Here is a 23,814-nt window from a genome sequence, read left to right as displayed (position 1 = left end):
AAACTGTTTACTAAAAAAAAAAAAAAATTACAAATTTTGTAGAGAGATGAAAATAGTTATGTGCACCATATTTTTAAATATAGGCACCAGCACATTTATTCTAAACTGAAAATTGTTTGCTAGAATGTTTAAGGTTTGATTTATATTTGTTCAGCCTTATTAAATTTATTAAAAGTCTGTGTCCCAAAGGACATTATACAACAATTAACAACAATATTAACAAACAGCCAAATACCATTTTTTTTATGTTATCAAAATATCAATTAAAGAAAATTAATTAGGGTCCATGATAAAATTAGAAAAAATTAAAATGTATTAATTAATTTTGCTAGGAGGTTTTCAATCATTGCGCCAAATATAAAAATGAACATTGTATCTACAAAAAGTATTTGAATTAAATGGACTAATGCAAATGAAGGTGTGACTTCTCAGAATTTTTCACAAACCGTACCAAAATTTATTTCAAAGAGAAAATAATATATCACTGAATAAAACTGTCGATCATCAGGATCACTACAATTCTCCAGCAAATGGGTTTTCCAAATATTTTAAAAGTTTGTTTGAATATTAGTACCCTACTTTATTGCTTGTCAGCACGTGTCAGTTAATATATATATAATTAATTTTTTTATTGTTATTTGAGAAGACCTGTTATTACATTAATGTTACCTTCAATTGCAATTTTATAATTATGCTGGAAACTGTTAAATACAATTGACATAATAATTTAAAGTTAATAGTTCAACTTTTTAGTTTTTAAATTTATAATTTATATCATCACCCATTTTCTAGATGGAACATTTTTCCATGGGTTTTCATTTTATTAACTCGCGAAATTGGCATGGGACAAATCTACCATTGTTACATTTGAGATTTAAACTGATATCAAATTTATTTTAAAAAAACAGCCAAAGTAAAATTGAACTGGTTAAAGTTTTGATAATTTTTTTACAGCATTTGAAGTCTTGTGAATAAAAACATTTCTATAAGATCTTTTCATGCATGGTCATAAATACATACATATCGAGTGAGGACATATATTATACTGTGTATTTACTGTGATGCTGTGAGATTCAAATTTTCAAAGCAAAAATCATTTTGATGGCTGTAGTGGTGAAAAGAAAACAAAAAATTGTGTATAAACATTAATTTAAAATTTTTTTCAATGTAATTCTGCAAATCAATCACAATTTCTGAAGCATGATGATAAAATTGCAGAGAAATGTAAAAATCGTTCCTGTTCTTTGTGTATCACTAATCAAATGCATTTTATAAATTTTGTAAATAGTTCAGGATGCTTATTAAAAAATGATTTGAATAAAATAATTGCAGAGGTTTTAACAAATTTTCTCCTTTCATGTACTTATGAGCAAATTCAAGCTGCGTGTTTTTTGAAAAATATTTTTTGTAAAAAAAAAAAAAAGAAACCATATAATTTGTAAGTTAAAAGTATATTTTGCTAACAATGTAACAGTGCACTTTGCTAGTTGATTCATAAACCTGCTTTATTAATAAAATGATGAAATGATGTCAACGAGGAAAACTTCAATTCACCTTTATGGTTTTTACCAAATTTTGAAACCACAATTGTTAAATGAAATTCAAAGGGTTTACAAATGTTCACTGAATACATGTTATTTAAAAATTCAAAATATGAACTAATGCACTTGTTCGCATGCTTTCACAAACGAGCAAACACATGCCACAGTGAAACTAGATTGTAATTGCTTTGCTTCAAACAACACATGCATAAAAAATATTATGAACATGCAGTATTTAAAAATAATACATTATATCTTGTAATAACTCACCGGTGTTGGCATATGGTGGAGACTTGACATTATCATATCATGAGTATTATCACAGCACGGACCACCTCTCTGTGAAAAATCATTATAGTTATAAAAATAGTCAAATCAAAAATTTATGTATTTCTTTAATATTAAATTTAAATGATAAATAAGGAACATTTGAAAAATAAATTTAAGGATAATGTAAAAAAATAGTTAAAAACTATTTATTACATTCATCTGTACATTCCTGTTTTAAAAAGTGATTCTGTTCTATCAACTAACAATAAATAAATTAAAACACAATTCTTGTTGCATATAAATGTCTATAGTATAAAAAGTCATTTGTTTCTGCCTTCCACTTCGAATAGTTGTAGATTTATTTGAAAAAACTATTTAAAACAAAATTTTGACAGAGGTCTGTCAAGGCAAAAATAGTAAAGGTTCAATTTACCAAATTTTATTTATTAATGTGATATATTTTAATCAAGTTATAAATAAATTATTTTCTAAAACTGATATTACACTTTCAGAGTGAGAGGCAAATACAATGACCATTCTGAAACTTCAAAAATATCAATCACCAGTTTCAATATAAAATTAATTTGCATACATTAGGAAGGATAGTTTAGTTACCTACCATTGATCCGATCTTTTACTGTCTACAGTAACAGCCAAATTATTATTGTGAAATTGTGGTGCAAGTGATTTGATTGTGTGCAAAGGTTTAGTTGTCTCACAAAATAAAACAAAGAATATGTTTCATATTATGAATTAAGTATATTAAAAACTCTAGTGTTAATCTAATTTAAAAAAGCAGTACTTTGCATGCAAGTTTGATTAAATATATCATGCATTTTGTTTATAAATTAAAGGTAACTTTATTTTAAAAAAAATGCGCTACTTAATAATTTTACTACGCATTGGTTTATTACTGTTCAAGTAACCAGAAAAAATAGAACATAAAGATTGTCAATTGTATTCACTACTTTCCACCTACTGGGATAAGGAAATTATATATTGTTCATAAACAAGTGGAATATTTAAACATTTATTACTCTATTCTTCAAGGGACATGTTTCTATATGTAACAATACAATGTTTATACAACTATATCTATATCACGTATTAATTTACTCCATTTCAAACACATACAAGGTCACTTTGAGTCACACTTTGTTTGTTTTCTCTTAATAGTAATAATCAAAACGAACTCCTACCCGAGATGAATATTGTTCCCTGCGGTACACAAGTTCATCGAACCTTGCTCTATCTTCCATAGCGACCAACTCTCTCAACTCTGTAAACAGCGTGTGCTGGAAATGAAAACATTGCAAAATTATTGGCATCAAGAAAAATACTTGCATAATATGTATTCATTTTTTTAAACGTTATTATTGTAGGGCATTAGACAAAAAGGAGTATCAAATGTATTAAAACTACAATTTCAAGGTTGCCAGTGTTCGCCATTACTGTAAGGTAAAGGTCATAGGTTCGAACGCATGGTTAATGGATTCAAACCCGACTTACAAACTTATAAATGAGCATTTTTTTCAAAAACACCGCCACCCCGATTTTTCAAATGTTAACTACAGAAATGGCAACAATTTTTAGATTTTTCATATCTAAATTATTTAAAAATTGTCTAATGATTTATTAGTAAATTTATTACTATAAAACTTAAGATGTAAAGTTTTCTGATTTGTCTTAATATTATAAAATATATTTATTTTTTAAATTTATTTATTTATTTATTTTTTTAATGAGGGTTTGCAACAGCAGAGGTTATATGAACCCTCAGTAGTCCCGGTGTTTTTGAAAAAAAGCTCACTTGTAAGTATGTCGGGTTCGTATGCAGGGCCGCTGGATTCGAACCCAGGACCTTTACCTTACAGTGATGAGCGCCGTGTCAACGCCTAAACCATTATGGCCACCGACATCCCCAAAATAAGGTTTAAACATATTAAATTTACAATCATCTTAAAAAAAAAAAAATAATAATTTACCTTATCAGGCGTATTAAGTAGTTCTAGTAAAACGGCAACAAAGGCTTCTATCGTCATTTGCTTAGCAGAATATTCATCTAGATAATATGTTAAGGTATTGAATTCATTTTTGTTCAGAACTACTCTAGCTTTTTCATCGACCATTTGTAATGCCGCCACACAGCACCTGGAGAATTTCGTAAATCTAAATAAAACGAGAGGGGCAGAAAAAAAATTTAATAACGTGCTACTAACAAGTCAAAATAAAATATTATCTAAGTAAGTTTCAAAGCTGAAATATTTCTTTTCTTTAAAAAACTAATCTAATTTTATTACTAATTCATTTCTGATGTTGTGGTTATTATTTAAAAAAATCTTATTTCAACTTTGATTTGGACAATTATTACTAATTTGTCAAATAAACATAATATTTACTACCAAAATAATTATCAAATTAAAAATTTAATGTTTGTCAGTATCACTGCTTTAATCAAAATAAACATACTACATTTCATTCTATCTACCAATTTCAAAGCTAATCAACAGCTCAAACAAAATTTAAAAAATTAAATTTCACTGAAAGACAAAAAATCTGACACTTGTATTTGTTTATTTTCCATATTAATAGTTGACTTAAAACTAATTATTAATTTCTTTTTTTTTAAACATGGAGGACAAGTAGGGTAGTGGTAAATAAGGGCGCTAAATATAGAAAAAGTCTGGGAACTGCTGAGTTAAATTTTAACCTATCGCTAAATAATTTTCTGATGTTTTGGTGAATTTTCCTTCAAACCATCATTAATTAAATAATTTTTATTAAAACTCGTAAATTTCTTATCTATCTTGATTTGTTTTACATTAAAATATTTATGTTGGAATTAATATAAGAATAAAAATACATACAGCTGAAAATAAACAACAAAATACTCATGTCTGTTTGTTTTTGAGTGTATTATGTCATATTAAACAAATATAATTAATCCTGAATATAAATTCAATGGCTCAATTTTATAAGGATTACATCAAAACAAGTAACACATGGAATTAATACATCAAAGAATAACTAATTTTGAAGAGTGAAACCCACAATATAAAGATGATGACGATGATGATGAGTTATCATTATAACTAATGTTGTTGGACATGTGTTTAATTCCCCTTCTTCTCTCTCTTTTTTATTTTTAATACTAAGTACTGAACCATAAGTAAAAGTTGTTATAAAATTTCAAGGAGATTAGTATTATTATAAGATAGCCATTAACCAGTGGCACTAAAAAGCTTTTTAAAGAAAAATTTTTCCCCTGATTTTCTGTATGTTTGTTATTCATTCAATTAAATTAATTGTTAAACAGTTTCCAAGTAATTAATTATTATGAGTACAATAAATCAAAAGGTTCAAGTTGGTAAGAGAGCTTGCTTTTTTTAGTTTTTTTTGTTTATGTACGTTTTGACATTTCACCACTTCTGCTCAAAAGCCTTTTTACACACTTGTAAACATGTTACATAACAACAAACATGTTTACAAGTAGAGAGCTTTTGAGCTGAAGAGGCCAGTTAAACACGATTAAAAACTCAAACAAACACAGCTGAGAGGAAAGATACAAATATCTTGTACTACTAACATTATTTAAGTTTTGTCATAGCTATCAGAATAAAAGGTATTTGTACTACCAACTGTCTGAAAATATTAAAAGTTAAAAAATAATAATAAAAATCTAAATAGAAAAATAATTTACATTTATTATGTTATTCTAATCACTAAATTCATTCGTATAACTATAACACAAATTAATTACGAATAATCTGGATCTCAGTATGGTCTTATAGTAATTGTTATCTATGACTTTTTTGATCTATTAAATAAATAAAAAAAAATTAAAAATAATCTTAAAGATGTCTACAAATTGGCATAATTAAGTTTATTAAATGGTTTCAAATTTCTTTGAATATAGATTCAGTCCAGTTGCCAAGGATGTAACACCATTGCCCAATAATGACGTCTATTTTAGACATCTTTAAAATTGTTTTGCCCTGATGATGACTTTGAAATAGCTCAAAAGCTTGGCAGATAATAGAATTTGTTTTTCTATCCAGACCTATACTTACATTCAGATTATTCGTGATCGATAAATCTAACACTTTAAATACAAAATAATGTTAGTATTTCTGACCTGTGAGGGGTGTCTGGCCAGTGCATGTCCAGGGTTGAGCAAGAGTGTGGTATCTTGCCGACATCACACACTTTCAGGATCATCCTTTTATAGCATTTAAGCTGAGACACAGCCTCATCGTGGGTCACTTCTAAGAACGATTGCCCATTTACCTCCAGGATTTGATCTCCAATCTGAAATATCGAACATTACAATTGGAAGTTTTATTTTATGTACTTGAGCTTACCAGAAGTCCAGCCCGCTCGGCCACTGAGTCTTTGTCCACCCCGGTCACAAAAATCCCTAAATTGTACTCTATCCCTCCCCGTATCATAAGTCCCAAGCTTTGCCCAGGATCGACTACTATTTCCACCTGAAAGTTCAATTTATTATTTTTTTAAAATAAATATAATTTTTTTTCGGAGGATATGGTTTAATGCTGCACTCTCATTATGTGGGTATGTCGGTGAATTTTACAAATTCACAGCACAAAAACGATTTGATGTTTTGACATGAAGCAGAGAAAATATGCAAGTGCGAAGCGCGAGCTTGGTTTGGGTCTCCCCGGAAAAAAAGTACAACTTATTTCGACTTAGCAAGGCGCTTGAATAGATTAAAAGCCCGCATGACGGATCAGTCGTGCAGGTTTAACATAGCGAAGCGCCGTGATTCCCTGATCTACAGTTGTAACGCGCATAACGAATTATTAAGTACTACAACAAGTAATAATATAATATACAAGCACAAATAATAACGAAATATGTCAGTTTAGGTCAATCTGTAAGATTAATGACCAAACACTTTTTTTTAGCAGTTGGTGGGGTAAATTAAAAAACTTGATAGTAATAAATTAGGTTTAATTGATTACCTTTCTCAGTTTATCTCTATGGTATTGCCTAAATCTAGGAGGAGGAGACACAGGTCTTCCTTTTCTGTCGACCCAAGAATACGTTTGTATGGAAGGGCCTTGCATCGGTTGGACTACAGGCGTCGGTACGTATGGAGTCGTGCTTCGGACAGTTATACTCAGCTCCCTGCAAGATTTCAGTACCTAGGACCAGCAAATATTAGTCCACCGTTCCAGGTACATTTTCTACCTTGTGCAATACTTTGAGCGCATCTTCGTGGGATATGTTGGTAAACGGTGTTCCATTGACCTGCAATATTGTGTCTCCTGGCCTCAGACCTGCTCTTTCAGCTACACTACCCTCTTCCACGCGAGATATATAAACTCCTTTTGTATCTGTAAATTTTTGACCTGTTAAAAACGATTATGTATATTGATTATTAACGGTTATTAACTAAATTGTATAATAATAAAATATATCTAAACTAAAATATTACAGTGTATAACAAACATTTACTGTAATAAGTTAAATATGATTACAAAATGCAAATAAATGAAAAGGTTAAAGATAAATTTTAAAATTTATAATCCAACAAAAAATACTATAAATGTTTATTCTTCTTTATATTATCCTTACATATCCGTAATTCAATACAAACCAAAAATTATTGTTTGGCTAAGAAAACTACTTGATTTATTAATATAAGGTAATTCTAATTACTTGAAGTTCTTGCAAGCTGTACGGCCGTCTATTTACGGAGCTACTCAAAATAATCGTTACTGGTTTGTAATTGGAATCACTAATCAATTACTAACACATTAGTGACGCGGATTCATTTACGAATCCACTAAAATATCTTTCTTCAGAGAAATCATGGAAGGAGCATCATCTTTGTCCGTTCAGTGATGATTCAAGTGATGAAGCTGTCGTATTATCGTACTATCATCACTACAGACGATTTTACTCAGAAATCTTGAGATGCGGTCTGGTGTGATGTAAGTTTCAGAAAAACATTTTTCTTTATCGTGCCAACGTTTCGATCTTTATTGAGATCAACTTCAGGGCCTGGGATTTAAAAACATTGTTTAAATTTAAAAAATACATGTAGGATGTGAAAAAAAGTGAATTTATACAATGGAAAAAAATATATTTTTTATATTCAATCAAAGTATTTCTACTCACTCAAAGTGTTTGTTTTCTGCGTAAGTGTGCCATTCTTGCGTGTCGTGTTGAGAGTGCCCAGGCCCTGAAGATGATCTCAATAAAGGTCGAAACGTTGGCACGATAAAGAAAAATGTTTTTCTGAAACCTACATTACACCAGATCCCATCTCACGATTTCTGAATAATTATCGATTAACGGTCACTAATCACCACACAGAAGATTAGATTTTACGTTCATCTGTTTTATCAACTTCATGTTGCATGTCTTTTCAGTGTCGTCTTTCTTCGAATATCCTGGAAGTTGTATAAAACAGGATGTTTTTCAACTTTCTCAGAAATAATACCTTCACCTGTTGATCGCCTAACTTAAAATCACCCGGAACTGAGCTAATTCCAGTCACTGATGCGTCAGTATTAGTTTTAAGTGTTAGATGTATCGGCCACTTTTCTACTCACGAATACGGTATGGTATTGACGAAAAAGCAAATTCAATTTGGTTTTGCCCTGATGGTGGCCTTAAAATAGTTCGAAAGGTTGGCGAAAGCAATTGAATTTGCTTTTTCATCAAGAACATACCGTACGATTCAGAGTATTCGTGAAAGCGTAAAAGCAATCAGTAGAGTTGTTTTCGTTGTCCCATTCAGTTCCATTGAAAGTGACTCATTGCGGATTGGTTAGTAACTCGAGTCACTAATCAGTTTCCTTTCAATAGCTCCGTGTGTAGACATCCTTACACTAAAAAGTAATCGCTTGTTGTGAAATCAACATGTTTACGTATATATAAATCAAATCATTTACTTTTGATTAGGCCACTCTTTTTTTTGGTTTGTTCTATGTTACACTTTAACTTGCCAGGTAAGAGATTAATAAATGGTAGTTTTTCACTTATTACGAAAATATGTAAGGAAAAATATAAACGGGCTATAAAATGTTCAATTATGCAATAAGAACAATGAAACATCCGATACCAGAATCTCTGGAACCGCCCTTGACACAAATCCCAAAGCCGTGTCCCCCGGCTTCTGGAGGGCCTCGGTTCATGTTGATAGTTCTGACATGGGGGTCCAGCAATGACTGTGGCGGTGGAGGTGGTGGTGGTGGAGGCACTTCTCGATGGACCCCACGTTCCCGCGAAGCTCCCGTCCTCCCTGACCCCAACATCCTCAGAACCTGGGGGAAAAAAGATGGTGAAACATTACGCATTTTTAAGGTGGAAGCTATCTCTCGATGGTTTCAAATTTCTTAATTAATTTTTAGTGAGCCTACACAAAAAGAACTACAAAACAAAGGCAGCTAGTTTATTGATATTTGATTTTCATATTTGAGTTCGATAGGTACTTTACAAGATAGTTTTAGCTTTTATTCAGAATTATTTGAAGAAATTATAATGAATATGAAATGTATATTAAAGTAAATTTCTGTTTTCTAACAACATTCATTAGTTGTTAAAAATGTGTTAGGGTAACAAAACTCTGTACAAAAATTATTTTCTATGCCGGTTGTTAAACTACTGTTAGAATCTTGAGATAAATTGAGCTTCAATTGAATTTATGACGTGACATATGTCTAATTTGGAGAGCTTGTTAAAACGAACCCGATCCAAAGAAAATGATCCTGCTACGAAAACTGAGACCTAATTAAGCACAATTAATATTCATTTTATGTTAACGGGACGAAAGCTCTCGTAAGAAAAACCTATGTGATCCAGACCCTAAAAGAAAAACCAACGTGATATAAAATTGTTTACTACTTAAATTTCATAATGAATGAACACTCAGCATTATCGCAATGTTTGTTGGATGTAAACTGGCAGTCTGGGCTGTTTTGGCCTTTTAATATAAATTTAAAGATTTGCTTTTTCTAATTTGTGCATATTTGTATTTTTAAAACATGATGGGATGATACGGCATTCAAATACCTTCAAATCAATTATAGATAACCTGGAATCGCTAATACCAATTTATTTTCTTTTATTGTATTTATTTTGAAGTAATATCATATTTCAGAAAGTACAGTTGAAGATGAAGCATGGTCTTAGAGTAGTGGTACAATCAAGGACGCCGCCACTTTCCTCTTTCATGTGAACAGACCATCAAACCGTTCCTCAAATACACTTTATCAGACAAATCATTAATGACATGAAATCTTCCAATTTCACCACATTTTTAACTAGTAACAAGAATAGCGAAATTCACCGGTCACACAGGCTTTCGGGATAAAACACTCCAAAGAATATTATAAATCGAAATTTGCTGTATATTTTGTTGAAGCATGCATCATGCACATATTTCACTTTTGTTAAAATTTAATAATAAAGTTTCATCACATTTTATTACGCTTTGTCAACAAACCGATATATTAACTGTGACGCCGAAAAATAAAAACATTCTTATCGAGTTTATTTATTAATCTGCATTTTTATTAGTTCGGATGTTCCCGAAAGCCCTGGTTCGCCTATTCTAGCTGGACGCGTTTTGGCATTTCGCCATCATCAGTGGTAGATTTATGCGTTATTTCATTTAGTTCCTTTTATAGAAAGGTTTTGTTCAGCCGATTTTCTTTATTTTTCTCCCAAGGAAAAAATAGTAATACTTTGGTAATCATTTATATTTATAGTGCCGTATTTACATTGAAACCTACATAATTAATTTATAAAGCTAGAGACAAAATAAGTTTTTTTGTTATTTAGTGTTACAAGTTATAAATGACGAGCATTAATTGTTCGTAGAGACGGGCAAATATTAATTGACCTAGTATTTCGCAAAATCCATATTTTATTTTGTTACAATTCTACTGGGCGAGTTTGCATATTCTATGAGCAAAATTACTTTTATTTTGACGTTTCTTAGTTAAACATTTAACATTATTAACGAGGGTTAAAAGTTGTAATTGTTGGTAAACGTTGAAGAGTTTACTGGTTTTGAAGCTGTAAATTTAAGTACAAAGATGTGATTCTTTCCATTCTCTATTTGGTAACCTTTAATAGAAAAGATAAACAAGATTTTGTGTCTACTCCAAAAAAGTGCATGTTTGAACTTTTGATTTATGAATGAAAGCGTCCTTGAAGTGGAGGCTTCGCCCTAATTTTTTCCCCGAGCCTCTATTGACCGAGCCTCTTGTTTTATTCATCGGATTTCTCCCTTTTACGCACAAAGATTTTCCTTTGGAATTACCGAGTCGAGATGGAAATCGCGACGACAATTGGTTTCCATCTCATTTTCAAATGGCAAATTTACAGGCCATGCTTGAATGGTGTTAGGCACATAGCGGAATGCCGTCGTAGTCAACTCTAACGTAGAAACAAGGAAAATGATAAAAGAAAATTTCAGATGTCGAAACTGATTTATCGCTTGTTTATTACCTAAACGTTAAGTTAAAACGTTAAAAAAGGTCAGACAATAATAAATTTTGTTGTGTGAAAATTGTGAATTTGTCCATAAATCCAGCAATTACACTGGAGCCATGCTATTTTATGACCTAGTTTAAACTGTGCGCCTTACAAATAATTTAAAATTGTAGACAGCCACAACACTACATTCGTAACATAAATGAATTGTGGTGTGTTCAAATGCAATTTATTAGCGTGAATGGAGGAACCCAATAACCCCGAGGAATATCGAGTACTCTGGGATAGAGTGAATGCTAACCAGACAATCGTCTTTTATCTTGTTTCTGTTTTTATGTGTATTACCTTCATTTCATAGATACATCGTCGTAACTTGGCTGGAGAAACGGGAAAAGACAAGGAAAGTAAAGGAAAGAAAGAGAAGGCTTTGTATGAAGGACATTCATGATGACTAATGCAGTTTGCCAGCCCTAAAATTTAAAAAAAAATTTTTGCAATAAATTTTCAAAAGAGCTTAATATTGATATGTAAATAAATATATGTGTAAAGCGTTCTTGAGAGTTTTGTTTTTACTTACATTTAACTATTTAACCCTGTAAAGGATAACATATCAATTTTAATTGGGTGTTCTAAAATTTGACTATCCGAGAAATCAGCTCACAGTTTTGTATTATTAAATTCATTAGCTTTCGTGGTCCGCTTGACCAATTAATATCTTTAAATTAATTAAGGTTTTTAGTTGAGATAAAAAAGTCAGAGCCACAAGCCTGAAAATTCAAAAGGTGGGGTTGAGATGAGAAGTTAGTGGCCGAGTGGAAGGCACGATATCTCAAGCGTATGAAGTAGAGCAGCGGCGTATCTAGCCGAAGATCGTGGGTTCGAATCCCGCGCGTGACACTGACTTTTTTATCTCAACTAAAAACCTTAATTAATTGAAAGTTTTTTATTATCCAAAATTTTCCGCGATAGTCGAGTGAGTAGTGATTGAGTGACAGATTCTCGGCTCGTCAACCAGCATGACGCGGGTTCGATTCCCACCGATGCTCCTGAACTTTTTTCAAGCACCCCTTACCCCCCAAAAGTACCCTTATGCAGCATCTTTCGGAAGTTTTCTCTGGCTAATATGGAAGATCATAAAGCCATTTAAAAAAAAATTTTTCGTGTGTCTTTTGCAATAACGAATTTGGGGCACTGTTATTTCTTCAGCCATTTTCCGAAGAGATTTAAGAAAATAATTCTTATTCTTCTTACGAGAAAAAGCTTTATCACTTAATTAATATATTATATGCTTTTAGTTGGTTCTATTAACCAAAGTAATTATTTTCATTGATTTATTATATCTTTATGCAAAATATTGAGGTTGAATTGAAAAACCAATCCCGATGTTGTGAGTTCGATTTTCTCGTGATACTAATTCTTTAATTACTTTGTATAAAAAGTAATAAATCAATTGACAATTCAACTAAAAAGTAAAATTTCTGACAGATTTGTATCAATATGTGTTTGTCAAATTGAATTTTTAATTGAATAAACTCGTTCATCATTTGTGTTTCCAACTTCTGGAAACTACCAACCGACACCGTCGCGGTCGCCATTCGATAAATCGTAGGCTTTGCCGGCGGAAATGATCATAATTTAGGTCAAGTTGTATATCTATCTGATCGAAAACGGGAAATGAATAATAAATTACCTGTTCGGGAGATATAGGTCGTTTCTTGTGCTCTACTATTGTATATGATGTCCCAGGTGGCGAATAGTAGAGTCCACTGTGCGAGCTGCTCCTCCCCACAGCATCTTCCGCTTCTGCAGGCCGGTTCACATGCCGTGTCCTAGGAAATAGAAAATTGAGTATTTATAGGATGTACAAAAAAAATGTATCATATAATTCTCTCAGGATGAACTGACAGGGACATTTAAGACATTTAAAGTACCAAATTAATAGAATTAGAGGAATACGGAACACATGTGCAGTAATTAAGAGTTATTAACTACATTTCAATTTTGACTGTTAATTTTAAACGATAATATGAGAAAAGCATGGTGGTTTTGTTATTGAATTTTAATTCAATTAATTAAGGTATTTAGTTGAGATAAAAAAAGTCAGTGTCACGAGCGGTACTGCTCAAGTGGTAGAGTAGCAGCGTATCAAGCCGAAGGTCGTGGGTTCGAATCCCGCTCGTGACACTGGCTTTTTTTATCTCGACTAAAAACCTTAATTAATTGAATGATATTAATTTTTCAAGCGGACCACGAAAAATAGTGAATTGAATTTTAAGTTTATTCTGTTCTATCATCTCAGATGAATTAGCAGACTTTCAAATTGCTTTTAGAACTTTGCCTTTCACACACAAAGCGCTTATCCAAACGGGCCGTTCAATCGTCCATAAATTTGTAATAGACATTCACAAACGTTTGCACTTTCTCTTGTACATTACCAATTTTATAACAAAGATAGACGAGCACAGATAAAGTTTATATTGTCTAAGTTAACAATCTGAAAGTCTGTGGGAACTCACAGGTAGAATAACACCATTTTACTGACGGTAGAACAAGTTTAGCAGTTTAAATTGAATGGAAATTCATTGGAGATTAAATGGTTCGCGAAATTATAGCAGATACGAGATTGCATGTGGTCATCATCGCTGATCGATGGATTCCCACCACGCCCTTTAAAACAAGTCTCCCGCAATTAGGTAAAAAGCTTGTACAAAGTCGTTTAACTTTATAGTCGCGAATTATTAGATTATCCGATGTCGTAAGCACGTTCGTGTATTCCGGGTGACGCTTTATCTCGGTGGATAAACGAGGCCAAACAGTTATTGCATATTGTATACAAAATGATACAAAAATGGGTGGATTCAGTTCGGTGAATATCTTCTAACCAACGTAACATTACGATAGAAAGGTACAATAAAAATTTAATAACCGAGTAACGATATATATAAAGAATTCACAGGGGGCGTCGGTTTAGGCGTTGACACGGCGCTCATCACTGTAAGGTAAAGGTCACGGGTTCGAAACCAGCGGCCCTGCATTCGAACCCGACATACTTACAAATGGGCTTTTTTTTTTTTAAACCGGCACCTCGAGGGTTGAGATCTGCTGTTGCGAACCCTCGTAAAAAATATAACAAATTTTAAATTTACTCACAAAATTACTCAAGTTTTGGCTGGGCACAACCGAACGAAATACTGCTCTAACAGATTTAATATCAGCAAATGAAGTATGATTGTTGACAATAATATTTCTCAAACTTTGAAAGACTTTGTCTATCAAGTCCAGTTCTAGAACCCCTCGAAGCATCTGAACCCTATGGCTAAGTTTGCCTAAACAAACAACATTAAATGAAGTACTTTTATCTTTTAAAAAATAGACTTTTTTGTCCCACTGTTTCTTAGATACAGATAATATAAAATACCCCCGTAAAAAATATAATAAAATAAAAAATAAAAGAAATCACACAATAAACTACGTAACAAATATGATCGCACAAAATTATCGCTGCCGTTTTGTTAAAATTGATGGTTAAAATTAAATTTAAAACGAATCAGTTTAAGTAAGAAATCTATCTTGGCACATACACAAATTACGTGTCATTTAAAACATTTACGTATATAGAATCTTCGTGTACAACATTATTTTATGTTATCATGGGAACACCACTTGTGGTATCATCTGCGTATCAGTTGCATGACCACGCTTCATGAAAAGTAATACAACTAAAAAAGTAACTAAATTTAAAAACTATTAAAATACAAATAAAATTGAAAGGAGTGGACCAAGGTGTCCGAGTTGTTATGGCGTCCAATTCGCATTTGCCACACTAGCGGTTCTGAGTTCGAATCCCGGCATGGCTTTTTAATTAATAATGGTATGAATAATAAATTGTAAAGTGGTTTGACCCACTCGGCCGTGTCATCGAACGGGTCGTTGAACGCCCTTCTGTACGACAGAAATAATTTTACTTTATAAAAATAAAAGCAAGACGACAAAACAGACAGGTTGCTCCTTCAGCTAGCTGAATATTTTCACCTCAACTTTATATTTTAATAAATAACACTCGGGTTTTGTAGGGTAATTTGCAAAAATTAATACTTTCCCCTTTATTCCCCCATGCAGTAAACTTTCGCCGTTGTTTTAACGAACAATGTTCTACACTTTTCAACCCTTTTCACGCTCCGATATAGGTATTAACAAAAATTTCGTGAAAATTAAAAAAAAAATGTTAAGAATACTGACATACAATAGGTGATAATATATTAGATAGAAACATAAATCTCTAATTCAGAAATGTCATATCAGTGATTATGGACACAAAAAGACTAGAAATTATTATTTAAGACGGTCTAGATTGTAATATTATTGAGTTTTACACACAAAAATAATTATTTATTATATCGAGTCTTAAATGAAACAAGTAAAACGTTCAATATCAAATTATGCCCTTACGTCAAACATTTCCGTTTTTTAACCCAACTTTGCACTTAATGATATCAAAAGAGATTGTTATTATTCTAATTGACATTCTTTTCAAACTTTAGACAAATTTGTGTGGTGATTAGTGACCGTTAGTCGATGATTATTCAGAAATCGTGAGTTGCGGTCTGGTGTGATGTAGGTTTCAGAAAGGCATTTTCTTTATCGTGCCAACGTTTCGGTCTTTATTGAGATCATCTTCAGGGCTCCAAGTGTTTGTTTTCTGCGTAATTGTCCATTCTTGCCTGTCGTGTTGAGAGTGCCCGGGCAGCCCAGAAGATGATCTCAATAAAGATCGAAACGTTGGCACGATAAAGAAAATGTCTTTCTGAAACCTACATCACACCAGACTGCATCTCACGATTTCTGAATAATTAGAGAAATTTAATTTTTAATTTTGTTTGCATCTGTCGAACGTGCATATTTTCTGTAGTAAACGTTTAAATTAAATATAAAAAGTTGCAGACCTCAACACATTGGCATCTATAATATATTCAAATCACTTAGATTCAACGACGAATCTGAATCGGCTTTAGCCAGAAGGAACAGATGGTTTTTCAACGTTTGCTGAAATGCTCTAACATGCAAAATACAAAGGTCTTTTTGAGGAGCATCGATAAATTTCATCTGTCCGCAGTAGAAACAGTTGAGGTTGTGATAAGTCTTTGGTGAAATTGCGAGGTGGTGAACCTGCCTCACTCGCTGGTTTGGACTGTAAGACGAGTTTTGGAGTTTCAATATCATCGTGTCCTGTCAAACGTAGTGGGTTTGTTGGGCTAACAAATTTCAGAAACAAGATACTAAGGGAATACGTGTAATAGCTATATGAAATTATATCAATACCATTTTGCACAGATAGCTTTAAGAACTTATTTGAATGATGGCAAAACCGTTGATCGTTTCTTTTATTTGTCATTCCATCATTCAGATGTTGTGTCAATGTGTGAGAAGAGCAAAAATTGGAGCCGGGGGGCACCTATTCCCTTGTATCGATCCTGGCCGCCTCTCCGAGGTCGTGTGTAGTTCCGTGGGGCCTACGCAGAATCAGATAATAGAATCTGAGAAGAAAGATAAGCGCGACAAGGTAAACTCGGTATCTTGTAAAGGATATAGTAGAAAAACAACTCGGATAAAACACCAATTCGAATTTTATATGTTATAACATAAATTTTCAATTGCTGATACAGATTCATGGGACGACTGTGAAAAGGAACACACGGACGTGTAATTTCGTTTGTCGCAACTTGTTTGCTGTGGAAAACGTCTGAGGATATTGATTTAGGGTTGGGCAGGATTTAAAACCACAAACATTGGATGAAAAGCGAGAAAACGAGATAGAATTTCAAGCTAAAATATTAACTGCTCACTGACATAGAAAAACGGCCAAAGGCTAATAAACATTTTAGGCCATTGTCTTGTAGACTGACGATTGAAGGTGTGAATAATTTTGTACCAGAAGATTGGCAAGTTGTGAGAAGAGGCTTTTTTGGATTGTCCTTCTAACAGGAAAAACGTATCATTTATTCGGTTGAAGATTTGTTGAGCAAGAAATACTTTTATTATCTGTATCTAACAAAGGGACAAAAAAGTATATTTTTTAAAAGAGTACTTCATTTAATGCTCTTGGTTTAGGCAAACTCAGCCATATGGTTCAGATGCTTCGAGGGGTTCTAGAGATGGACTTGATAGACAAAGTCTTTGAAAGTTTGAGAAATATTATTTTCAATAATCATACTTCATGTGCCGACATTAAATCTGTTAGAGCAGTATTTAGTTCGGTTGTGCCCAGCCAAAACTTGAGTAATTTTCTGAGTAAATTTGTTCTCCCTTCTTGCTCCCTCCTACATATCTAATCACTCAATCCTCAATGACCTTAAAATTCCAAGTGTGAAAAATGTCATAAAATGCCGGCACATAAAAGTCCAAAACTCCCTTTATTACACTCCCAATTCCTTAGTTTTAATCCTAATATCCCGATCTATCCCTGAAGGAGATTAAAGCGGAAGTGGCCTCGCGACCTGTTGGTTCTAGTGCCAAATTTTGTTTCGTTTTAAAATTTATACATTTGAACGATTTTATCTGTAGTGTAAAAAAATAGAAAAATATTTAAAAAAAGGAAGGCGAGGGGTTTGTCTTGAGCAGCGTTTTCGAAAATCGACTGAATATCCGATCAACCGAAGAGCGATTGTGCTAATGTCCCGGCTTGCGCTACGTGCGCGGCCTTTTAAACTTTAGCACGAGAATGAAATGTTAATGCACATCCCGGAGCCCTTTAACTCTGAATAAGCAATTTCAGACATTCGGTACTTCTTTTGCTATCTAAGTGTTCTTTTTTATCTAAATAAATTAAAAACAAACTTAAATAATTTAAAATAGATTTACACAAAACTTTTTGAGTGATTGTAACCACTCCACGTTTGTAGAAAAACCAATGTTCTGGGGTGAACGTGGTTTTGTCATCCTGTTTCTTTAATACCCAACCAGAACCTGCTCGTTTTTAGTCGACAGCGATCCCCCGGAGCACATTATCTTCAGTTGCCTTGGAAAGTAAGTTCTTGTAATCCCTAGGCACCCGTCGTTTACATGGTTCAGTTAGTGGAATTGCTTTGAAATTCGAGGATTTGAAATCACGACATGATAATGGTTCTCTTTGTGCCATTCAGGAACCGAATTGTGGATGATTACTCTCGTAGTCTCGGCTTTTTTGAAAATAAAAGTTTATTTTATAGAAACCATATAATCCAATTGTAATATTCTTTCAGAAAAGTAAAAATAATAGTAACGAAGATGTTTCTGTTAATGGATTCGTTGAGATGTACATTTTCTTGCAACTTTCAATTTAATTATTATATATTATCTAGTGCAAGTATTATATTATAATTATATTATCTAGTGCAATCTACTTACGATCCAGAATTTTTTTTTTAAATTATGTATTATGGATTTTAATAATAATTAAATAATCTAAACGTGAAAAAACATGAAAATTTGAAACATCCTTTCTTTTTTTATACATTTATTTAAAACGTAAGCTGACAAAATTATCAAAAAACAATAAACAACAAATACATAGAATATTTACGTATTTTATTTAACTTTAGTCTAGAGTTCTCAAATATGGTAAATAAAAAAGAAAAGGATTAGTGATTGTGTCCCTCTTAAACGGAAATTGCAATTTTAAGCATTTTAATTGTTTTTCTTGTCATTTGGTGGTTAAGGATCATTCTGGTCTGCATGTCCTCGCTCTGTTATCATCGCCTGTCACCTTGCCATCTTCAACGTAGGGTCTGTGTGATTTCTGTAAAGTCGAGTCTCTTTAAAAATGTCGAAAGGTGTGTCAGCGTTGTTTTTATTTTTCGGCAACCTTTGTTTAAACGTGTGGTGATTAGTGACCGTTAATCTATAATTATTCAGAGATCGTGAAATGCGGTCTGGTGTGATGTAGGTTTCAGAAAAACATTTTCTTTATCGTGCCAACGTTTCGATCTTTATTGAGATCATCTTCATGGCCTGGGATTTACAAACATTGTTTACATTTAACAATTACATGTAGAACAATGTTTGTAAATCCCAGGCCCTGAAGATGATCTCAATAAAGATCGAAACGTTGGCACGATAAAGAAAATGTTTTTCTGAAACCTACATCACACCAGACCGCATCTCACGATCTTTGTTTTAACTACAGGTTACAGGTGCAGTCAACTTCATAAAACCTAGGGATCGCCCTTCATCAACTACTATCCTGGAAACCTGACATTTCCTAAATATACCGACGATATTTCTCCACCCTACGCCAATTCCGTCATGCAAACCAACTTTTCCCAATCAGCACCCGCAAACTCCTAGTCTTCTCCATTGTGCTTTTCCATTTTGACAATGGCTGTTTAGTCTTCGGTGGATTCACCTGCGAGCTTGTTCAAAGACTCAAGATTATCATAAACTGCTTTCTTCGGTGCATATTTAGCTCCCCAAAGAGAACTCATGTCAATGTGTACCGTGTTTTTTTAAAGGGTTGTACCTCACAGGCTATACTTTCTTGGCTACTTCCTCTGTCGAACAATTTCTTCCAATTCAATTTCCTACACTTATAATCGGTTAACATTCTAGTCTTCTACACACTCGCCCCCGCCATTCTGATTTCTTCCCCTTTCATATAAATCTACCTCTTTTAGTCGCTCCTTCCTTATCCGTGCCTACAACCCCTGGAATTCCCTACCTAAACTCCATTCGCCTCAACCCCTCCATCCCCTGTCCCTGCAATTTAGCACCGAGGATGGCTAATTTTCTGCTAATTTCCCCCCTTCTTATTTAATTTAATATCATTTATTTTTATGCTATTACATTTAAATCTTTATTTATATTTGCATTTTGAAGCGAATTGTGCCAAATTTTGTACTTTTTTGTTACATACTGAAAAGTACAATATAAACAAGTGCTTTGTATAAAACAAAAAAGTATGTATAAAGCAACATTTATAAGTAGTAGTATTCCTGTAAAATGTTTAATTATTCCATTTAGTGTCTGCTATTTATGGCATCTCATTGATTATTATCAACTTAAATCTTATTAAAACATGTTAATAGTACCATCATTTTAAATCATACCATCATTTTATACGGTAAATCTAGTTCAACCCCTGTTGAAATATCATTCGAGAAACTTAAACCAACGCAAAAGCATTGGGCACGAACTATCAGAATATAACAGTTAAAAAACAACATATTACATAAATAATCTATATTTGCTTAGAGGTCATAATTGACCATATTAATTATTCCGATTAGTTATTCTTTTTGTTTTAATCTAAGGCTTTTGGTTGAGCTGAAAACGGGCTTCGAACCCACGACCTTTGGCTCAGTATGTATTGAGCCTAAGGTCGCGGGTTCGACTTCGAGCTCTAATTTTTCATCCCAATCAAACCTTATATAAAGAAAAGATTATTACATAAATATAAATTATTCGGAAAAAGTATTTTATATCAGTTTATATTAATGCGAAAAAAGTATAAATATACACTTCTGGAAAATACAATGAGTATTTATTTCGGAAAGTTTTCGAACCGGATATTGTCCCAACACCGCAGTGCGACTTACAGACTTGGCCAGTAGGACGGTAAGTCAGATAGGAGGATTTCAACTTACTTCCATTATAACTTAACAAGATTCAATTTTACCACATAATCTTTTACTGTTGCAAGAACAGTTTGAATTGGAGGTTATCGCGGGCCGGTGAGCAGAGGCCTTTTGGCCCTTTGAAGCGTCTCTCACTCCAGCGGAGCTTTGTTCGATAAGAGAGGAATTATAGCTCCAGGAACTTCCACTCACTGCTCCAACTCGTTAATCACAGGCGATTTGACTCTGAACACTTAACGTAGTAGATGTTTCTACGTATAAAAAATTTCCCTATTTCTCTTATTAATATTTGAACACATTTTCAATCAATTGTATAATTTGGCAGTAATATATTTTTGGAATCATTATACAAAATGTTCCGATTATGAAGGAGGTTATAGGAAAACGCAAACTAAGCAATTGTTATGTTAATTCAAACGAAAGTGCTATCATGCTAAATAATTCTATTTGTGAACATAAATAACGCACTAAAACTATCTAAGTGATATTTACGAAACGGACGTGCAGATAAAAATATAAACTTTTTATCAGAGTTGATAGATCTGTTATGTTATATGTTTTATCTGTTTTCATTTTTGGTTTCTACCTTTTTCCGAGTTGCGCTAACGGACAAAACTTTTGTACTTGCCCAGATGAGTTGATGAGTTTTCCTATTTTATTGACCTTTGTTTTAAACCTCTATCGACGTTTCGATAATTTTATGGGATACTTATTGACTTGTGGCAGTTTTTATAATTTATGCCTGACTATGGGACCAAATTGCCGAAACGAAAAAAAATATAAATACATATATGGTATGTATTTACAAGCCTCCTTAAATTCGGCCTAAAATATCAAAAAATACAAAACTTTTAGATTTTTAAATTTTACGGACATAATCTACTGGTTAAGCGTAATACTTAATTAATTCATTATCAATGTTTTGAAAAGAAATTTAAGAAAAAACAACCGTTTTAATGTAAGAACCTGAAGAATGAATTTTCCTGATGCTGGTGATGATGTAGATACTAGGTAGTCGAGGGTTTTTTTTTTGTTCCCCAAGCACTGCAGCCTTCTGGCTTGTACTTTCCTTGGATTAGTATACAGGGTGTTACAGGGTTAAATGTCAATACTGCCATGGTGGATTCATTAAATAAAATGTAGTTCAGTACCACAACAACGCGGCTTCTATTGTGACTGAGATTTTTGTATGAAATTATTAAAATGCAAATCTGACCTTTATTGCGCCAAACACACTGTAGGCACTCAAAGAATAACAAATGGCAAAACCCATGTTTTTTGGAAATACTCAATTTTGGCTCGTTCAATGACTTAACCATCCATATTTTCGGGGATTTCGCCAAAGTTGATTTTTTTATAAGTATGCCAAGGACATACTCACTTTTACCTTTTTTAGAACTTTTCTTAGTGAAATCTCCTTTGCAAGGTTGAAAAACATGTTATCGAACTAGAGGAGAGCATCAACTCATGTACGATGTTCTTGTGTTGCTGCACTCCTTTAAAAAAATCAACTTTGGCGAAATCCCCGAAAATATGGATGGTTAAGTCATTGAACGAGCCAAAATTGAGTATTTCCAAAAAACATGGGTTTTGCCATTTGTTATTCTTTGAGTGGCTACAGTTTATTTTGCGCAATAAAGGTCAGATTTGCATTTTAATGCCGCTAAAGTTGAGAAATTACGATTTTGTGTGAAAAATCTGATTTCATACTAAAATCTATCTAAAATCATACTAAAATTTCACTAAGAAACGTTCTAAAAAAGGTCCTTAGAATACATGTAAAATAAGGCAACTTTTGTTAAATTTCCGAAAATTTTGATAGAAAAGTCATTTAACGAGCCACAATTGAGCATTAAAAAAAATTAAAAAATAAATAAACATGGGTTTTGCTATTGGTTATACTTTGAGCGGCTACTGTGTATTGTAGCGCGAATTTTTCAACGAAAATGTTCTTAACTTGTGGAAAATTTAATGTAGTTTGCAAAACAAAGATGAGATTTGTGTTTTAATGCCGCTAAAGTTGAGAAATTACAATTTTATGTGAAAAAATCTGATTTTATACTAAAATCACAAAAATGTTAATATCTCAGGAAAGCGTCAAGATAAACCTCGTTCTGGTGGCACTGAACTACGCTTTAGTTAGTGAATCCACCATGGCAGTATTGACATTTAACTCTATAACACTCCCTATAGTCCGATCACTCCTCTTAGTTGAGCCCTCTCTGTACGTTTTTTGCCAGTCTTGTTGAGGACATAAGCTTACTGTGTCTAGCACTCCGAGAGTTTATCCATTTCTCCTCTTGCCTTTTTTGTATCCATTCTTTGATGGAGAATTCTATGTTGTTTTTTTTTGTCGACACAAGAATAGACTTAGGGCCTTTGTATGGTCTTGCAGACCCTCCTCTGGCCAACGGTATGTTTTATCGTTACCTAACATTCCTTTGTGTCCTGGTACCAAAGATATCATCAGGCTGTTGTGTTTCCCGGTTTTGGAGATTTTAGATGTATTCACTGACTAATTTTGATGTGATTCTTTACATGCTAATGCTTTAATAGCTGTTTGGTTAGCCGATCTTAACCTCTTTTAAGATTTCCTAAAGAACAGAATTTTCCTGAGGTAAAGATGTAAAGTAGAGAATTTATTAACATTCTGATCCTGCTGTTGGGTGTTTTTATAAACAAATTGGAATTAAAGGTTTGGCACTTATAAGGAAGATTTGTAATACAAATGTATTTATTTTTTGTAAAGATATTTATATTAATTGTTATTTATCTCGTCAATCATCAATCATGTTCTTATTTAAGTTAGGAAATTTTTCCGTTTTGAATATCTTACTATGAGATGTTTTAAAAGCTTTTGTTGAAAATCTTTCAGTCGTGTGATGTGATACGCAAAATGTGTATTATGTAAACTTATGCGATAT

The 23,814-nt window shown here is 32.8% G+C and overlaps 1 protein-coding gene across 8 annotated transcripts in view; it reads right to left on the bottom strand.

Moving 5' to 3' along the window:
* The window catches only part of LOC106668773 (whirlin), a 47,783-nt gene that overhangs the window by 15,885 nt on the left and 8,084 nt on the right, over positions 1-23,814 (bottom strand). For 6 of the 8 annotated variants that reach the window (XM_014397841.2, XM_014397844.2, XM_014397845.2 and 3 more), the window contains exons 2-10: positions 12,973-13,111; positions 8,905-9,106; positions 7,035-7,183; positions 6,794-6,976; positions 6,173-6,298; positions 5,947-6,119; positions 3,797-3,980; positions 3,011-3,106; positions 1,812-1,880 (exon numbers count right to left, since the gene is read on the bottom strand). In XM_014397841.2, the coding sequence (XP_014253327.1) occupies positions 1,812-1,880; positions 3,011-3,106; positions 3,797-3,980; positions 5,947-6,119; positions 6,173-6,298; positions 6,794-6,976; positions 7,035-7,183; positions 8,905-9,106; positions 12,973-13,111 (1,321 nt within the window). The remainder of the gene's footprint in view (positions 1-1,811; positions 1,881-3,010; positions 3,107-3,796; positions 3,981-5,946; positions 6,120-6,172; positions 6,299-6,793; positions 6,977-7,034; positions 7,184-8,904; positions 9,107-12,972; positions 13,112-23,814) is intronic. The other 2 variants (XM_014397843.2, XM_014397842.2) reach the window with 2 other exon arrangements.

The sequence above is a fragment of the Cimex lectularius genome, unplaced genomic scaffold (genome assembly GCF_000648675.2).
Source record: "Cimex lectularius strain Harlan isolate CLEC.00 unplaced genomic scaffold, Clec_2.1 scaffold25, whole genome shotgun sequence".
In the NCBI taxonomy this organism is placed as follows: domain Eukaryota; kingdom Metazoa; phylum Arthropoda; class Insecta; order Hemiptera; family Cimicidae; genus Cimex; species Cimex lectularius.
The sequence above is the reverse complement of the archived record's forward strand: the minus strand, read 5'-3'. Positions and strand labels throughout refer to the sequence as shown.